Genomic DNA, 6,193 nt, shown 5'->3' on the forward strand with positions numbered 1-6,193 from the left:
ATTCAAATCTGAAATGAAAGACACACAAGAGACAGGGGAACAAATAGCTAGAAAATTCAGAGAAAGAACAATAGAATGCAACCACTTGTCGCTAATTAAAGCACAAGACTTTCCACTTGCCAAAATGCAAGACTTATGAACCGTACTCTTAGGTGCATTTTTCAATTTGTGATTAAACAAACAGAATTAACTGGATGTATTTAATGGCCTAATTTTGCGTGATGGGTGGTCAGCAAAAATATGGGAACGACGGGTTACGCCATGGACCCATTTTTTTTCTCTTTTCTTTTAAAAAAGAAAATTAAAAAATTGACTGATAAAGTAATTAAGATGTGGATTTTTAGAATAAATAAATTAAAGATCATTAATACTTTCTTATTTATGTAAATTAAACATTTAAATAGTTGTCTAAAAAAAGATTTAGATAAATTTTATTTTTTTAAGAGGAAATTTCCTACAATACATTATTTTGTATTTTATTTACAACTTTACATTGTTTTCAAACATATTTATAGCTATTGTTTAAATTTAAAAATAACTTTTTTGAAGGTGGTAATTTCCTACAATACACTATTCGCTAACTTATTTACAACTTTACCTTTCAAGTTTTGATTTTGCTTTTCTGATTTTTTTTATTTACGAAAAATACCTTTTTTTTCTTTTAATTTCACAAATACCATTTTCGGTTTCCAATTTCGGTTTCGATTTTTTCGGTTCGGTCGACCGAACCGACCGATTGCACAACCCTATTTTTCAGTTTTTAATAATTTTTTTTATAGATTTGTTTCCTGGAATTTTTTTATTTTTTTATAGTGTAATAATAGTGTAAATATAGTGTTTTTATGGTGTTTTTATAGTGTAAGATTAGTGTATAAATAGTGTATTTATAGTGTATTTATGGCAGTTTGTAGTATTTTTTATGTTATATACCATGAAACACTGCAAATACACCATGAAACACTACAAATACACCATGAAACACTGGAAATACACCATAAACACTGTAAATGCACTATAGATATACTAAAAAAACGGCAGAAATACACTATAAATACACCAAAAATATACTAAAACGTAAATATATTATAAAATTACTACAAATGCATCATAAATCAATTTGTTCTTTACAAAATCAGAAGCAATAAACAAATCTATGAATAAGAGAAGACAAAATAAATAATTATATGAATAATAGAACATTTTTATAAACAAAAGATTATAAATCTACATAATTTATTTACAAAATATTTAAATCATTACAAAAAATCTAAAAAATTACACAAATCTAAAAACGAGTTGAGAAATTCATAGCGCGAACGGAAGAGATAAACAGACTAGCGTGAACGGAAAAGACGAACGAAAAAATGACCGGAAACGACGAGAAATCCATCGGAAGTAGACGAACGGAAGCGCGACCGGAAAGACGAATGGAAAAGACGAACGGAAAAGTAATCGGAGGAGACAAACTGAAAATCAAATAAAAAATAAGAAGAAAAGAAAAGAGAACTTTGAAAGAGAATAGAGAGAAAAAAAAGTGGTTATGTAAAATTTTAACCTAAAATGAGATAAGACTTCTTTATATAGTGGGTATTTTTAGTAATAAGTTAGAGAAATAGGTAGCGTAGCAAATAAGGAAAAGATGTGCTAAAATGGTATAAATACTTTGCCAAAAACATGTATTTGGAAAATAATCCCTTTTTAAGGGCTTTTTATGTGGAATACGGGAAATGGCCCTCTATTAACTTTTATACAGCCATACCCAAAATTTTACATTTCATATCATTTAATTTAAGAAGACTAATATAATTTTTTGAATTTCTTTCTTTTCTAACATTTTTCTTAATTTTGTTTTTGATTTGGCGGTTTTTTCTCTCTTCTCCTCCTTTTCAGCGCATCTTCTCCACGATCGACGCACGTTACCTCCATTACTGCATTTCGTGTTCTTTGTGCATCTTTATTACCGCATTTGTGGCTCTTATCATCTTTATATACCTGTAAGCAAATATTAAATTAGCAAATACTGACTTAAAATTCAGAGCGCTTATCGGAAAACCAACACCTGATCAGCCTTTTAATCCTTATTTTGCAGGTCAAAACCCGTCCTAAAGGCAGACTCAATCAACTAGTATTAGATAAAACTTTAATTAGATTAGTAATTAGGTTTAGTTTAGATTTAATTAGAATTATTTAGAGTTAATTAGGTGAAACTAACTACTTTACTCTTTCTTTTTCATAAGTGTGAAACTGATTGATTTAGCATAGTTATGGGTTGAAAAGATCCAATTTTACCAACTTCCATCTATTTTGTTAGAAAAAATTACATAAAACACGATAATAATCCAATTTAATCTCACAATTACAGCGCAACTTTTATTTTTGCCAAATTACGATGTGCTTATTTTTTTTTTCAATTTATGATTATATAATAGCTAGATTGGAATTTGCTTACCCTTTTTATTCATCATTTTCTTTCATTTTTCTGCCCGACTACATCTGAAGCTGCCGCTGCTGGAGCACAACCAACTACAACAAGAACGACGACACCTTTAAGAAGAGAACGATGAGCAGCTATTCGCCATTCGCCCATCGTCGTCGGCAATCCAGCTTGTTCTCCCATAAAAGAGGGAGAACATTTTAATTTGTGTATCCATCTGAAATTTTATGATTTTGGATTCAGAAATAAAGGGAAGGAGGAGATCAACCATACTTTTGTCGGACTGCCGCCAGCTGTTGCTGTCGTAATAACGTTGCCGTCGCACACCATCGCCACAAGCCCGTTGTCTTTCGTTTTAGTCAAATCTGAATCAGATCTAAAATCAAATCTGAAGATGAGGAGCTGTTTAACAATGATCCTCTCGATTTTTCATTAATCGAACCATAGGTAACTGACGTCGAACATTTAATCGGTAATAATTGTACGCTATCATTGAAGATGATTAAATGTAATAAATAATGAAACGTAAATTATTAAAAAAAATCAGTTTATTCACCTTTTTCATGTGTTTCGATTCAACAACTACATTCCTCCAAAAATTAGAAACCCAACAATTATATAAAAAAATTAACTATAAGGTTAAAAATTGTATTTCTTTTCATTTGGCGTTCCATCTCTTGCACTGCCTCCTTCTATTTCGTCAAACATTTTTTTTTCTCCGTCTCTGGCATTGCAAATTTCATCAAACAAGATATTGATTAATGAAGAGAATTCCTTATTCAATTGTTAGAGAATGATAGTTTATCGGTTTCGCTCGGTCTTTTAATAAAATTACTTTGCAACGACAAACTATTGTTGCTGAGAGAAAGACCATCATCGTAGAGAAAAATTTGACGGTAATAATTAGCCACGTAAGATCACACTAACAGAGTCTCGTAAGAAATGAGACGATGTTAAACTTGTGGCCTAACTGTTCATTTTTCAAACATTGGGGGCATAAGTGAAACTTTTCAAACGTTGGGGGCATAAGTGAACCTTTTTTAAACGTTAAAGGCTCATTTGATCCCGGACCCAAATCTTAGGCATAAATGATTCTTTTATCTTTGCCACGTAGAATCACACTAACGGAGTATTAGGAGCAACGAAACAACGTTAAACCGAGGGGTCTAATTATCCAATTTTTACAAACATAGGGGGCATGGGTGAACCTTTTCGAATGTTGAGGGCTTACTTGATATAGACCCCAAACCTTAGGGGTATGAATGACCCTTTTCCCTTGTATTTTACACTCCACCTAGAACTGGCAATTCGTGTTTGCGGGTCATAAACAGGTCAAACCCGTTTAGACACGAAAACAATTAGGCTAAACACGAACACGATACGATTATTAATCGGGTTTAATATACAAAACTCAAACACGACACGAATATTACACGGGTTACACGACACGACACGTATAAACACGTTTATTTAATCGTGTTAATGGATCAACCCGTTTAAAGTGACACGTTTAAACCCGTTTAATTATTTAACTACTTTTTTAATTTATTTAATATAATAGTAAAAGAATTATTACTATATTTTGAGATAAATACTATTTTAATTATATATAATATAAAAAATTTAATTAAAATTAAGAATTTAATAACATTTAAATTATAAAAATAAATAATATTTAATTAAAAATAGTTAACTGTGTTTAAACGTGTATAATTCATTTGGACCCGAAATTAATCGTGTCATAAACAGATTGACCCGTTTATCACCCAAACCCATTTATGCCAAACCCAAATCCGTTTAACTTCGTATCATGTCATATCATTTAATTGTGTTGTGTCTAAAATTGCCAGCTATAAAGTCTCCACCCATTGATAGGGCAAAGATGGGAAAAAGAACCTAGGACAAGTCAAGCAAAATAAACAAAGTCTTGTCTACTCTTCTCTCCTTACGTGCCACCATCAAACAAACACTTCAATCTTCTTCTTTGACAAAGACAAAACTGCTTCCTTCCAAATACCCACCTCCAAAACTTCTCTGTTTTCTTTCAGACCCATCACCACCACCGCTCCAACCACCGCAAACCACCTCGGAAACCGCCACCAGAACCTCAAAACGACTGCTTTCATTGACCCAGTTCACCTCCTGATGTGCAAATCAAAAAAGAGCACAGACACAACCCAATCTCTAACACCCAAATCCAACCGTTCAAAAAAACCATTTTCATCATCATCATCGTCATCCTCATCATCTTTTGCCAATTTCCCATCATCATCTCTAAATTTCTTCTCCTCAAGCAACACCAATCATAAGAACACGTCATCATCCTCCAATTCTCACTCAATCAAACCATCTCTCAGAAATATCAAAGCTTCATTACCAGAAAATCCAAACATTTACACCTTCCCCGAAATTTGCAAAGCTACCAACAATTTCCTCTCGAAACCGTACTCCTCGTCGTCCTCCTCCACCTCGTGGCGCTGCGAAATCCGCCGAAAAGAAGTCATTCTCATCCAGCGAAAGCTTCGCCGCCGCGACCCGATCGAGTTGCCTGAGCTACAGCAGAGACTCTCCGTCATTTGTAGGATTCATCACAGTAGCTTGGTAAAACTTCTGGGTGCTTCAACTTCAGGGAGTTATATGTATTTAGTGTATGAATTTGTCCATGGTGCTAATTTATCTACTTGTTTGAGAAATCCACAGAATCCGAATTTTACAGTGTTGTCAAATTGGGTTTCAAGAATGCAAATTGCGACGGATATTGCTCACGGGCTTGATTATATTCATCATTGTAGCGATAAAGACTCGAGTTTTGTTCATAATCATGTAAAATGTTCGAGTGTTATAGTAGTCGAAGATTCGTTGAATGCGAAAATTTGTCATTTTGGCGTGGCGGATTTATGCGGGGAGATGGAGAAATCGGAGGGGCGGATCGAGGGGACGAGAGGGTATATGGCGCCCGAGTTTCAGTTAAGCGGATTGGTGACGCAAAAATGTGATGTGTATGCTTTTGGCGTGGTGGTTTTGGAGTTGATTTCAGGGGAGGAGGCTTTGAGATATGTGTTTGATGAAGAGAGTAAAGGGTTTAAGAGAGTTAGCGTGATCGAGGGCGCGAAAAAGGCGGTGGGGGATCGCGAGGGTTGTGGGAGTCGGGTGAGGAGTTGGGTGGATAGGAGGTTGAAAGATTCGTATCCGGTTGAGGTGGCGGAGAAGATGGTGGCGATCGGGTTGGAATGTGTGGAGGAAGAACCGGAGAAGCGGCCGGATATGGAGCAGGTTGCTGTTAGAGTGTCCAAATTGTATTTAGAGTCTAAGAATTGGGCTGAGAAAATTGGTTTGCCTATTGATTTTTCTGTTTCAATGGCTCCTAGATGATGATCATAGTTTTGAATTCTAACATATAATATCCCTTTGTTGATGATTTTTATTACATTTTGGAGTTCTAACTTGCATTTTTATCTTCTTGGTGATTTCAAAGTCATTCTTTTATACAAATGGATGAAATTTTGTACATTGTTGTATATGTTCTTATTTTTCAGAAATTAGAATTCAATCAAATATACACATCTACCTATTCTTTGGTAATTCTTTGTTTTGAACTTCTATCATGATTAGTGGTGCAAACAAACCAAACCGCATCGAATCGAAAATCTAATAATGGTTGGTTTTTTGGTTAATACAGGTTTGCTCAGTTTGTATTAATTTAGAAATTTGATTTTCGGTTTCTTATTTGATTTGGCATTTTAAAAACCGATTTAATAA

The 6,193-nt window shown here is 34.0% G+C and overlaps 1 protein-coding gene across 1 annotated transcript; it reads left to right on the forward strand.

The window, feature by feature from the left end:
- The first annotated feature begins 3,692 nt into the window (after window positions 1-3,692).
- LOC126661971 (lysM domain receptor-like kinase 3) lies at window positions 3,693-5,889 on the forward strand. Its single transcript, XM_050355855.2, has 3 exons — window positions 3,693-3,746; window positions 4,310-5,035; window positions 5,135-5,889. The coding sequence occupies exons 1-3, from the start codon at window positions 3,693-3,695 to the stop codon at window positions 5,804-5,806; spliced, it is 1,452 nt and encodes a 483-aa protein (XP_050211812.1). The 3' UTR covers window positions 5,807-5,889.
- Window positions 5,890-6,193: the final 304 nt, after the last annotated feature.

This window comes from Mercurialis annua, linkage group LG8 (assembly GCF_937616625.2).
Source record: "Mercurialis annua linkage group LG8, ddMerAnnu1.2, whole genome shotgun sequence".
Lineage (NCBI taxonomy): Eukaryota > Viridiplantae > Streptophyta > Magnoliopsida > Malpighiales > Euphorbiaceae > Mercurialis > Mercurialis annua.

Excerpts from the sequence above, each read along its gene's own strand:
- LOC126661971 (XM_050355855.2), top strand. The coding sequence starts at position 3,693 with ATGAATGACCCTTTTCCCTTGTATTTTACACTCCACCTAGAACTGGCA. Across the intron at positions 3,747-4,309 it reads ACCTAGAACTGGCAATTCGT|GGCAAAGATGGGAAAAAGAA; the intron begins GTTTGCGGGTCA and ends ACCCATTGATAG. Across the intron at positions 5,036-5,134 it reads GGATTCATCACAGTAGCTTG|AATCCGAATTTTACAGTGTT; the intron begins GTAAAACTTCTG and ends AGAAATCCACAG.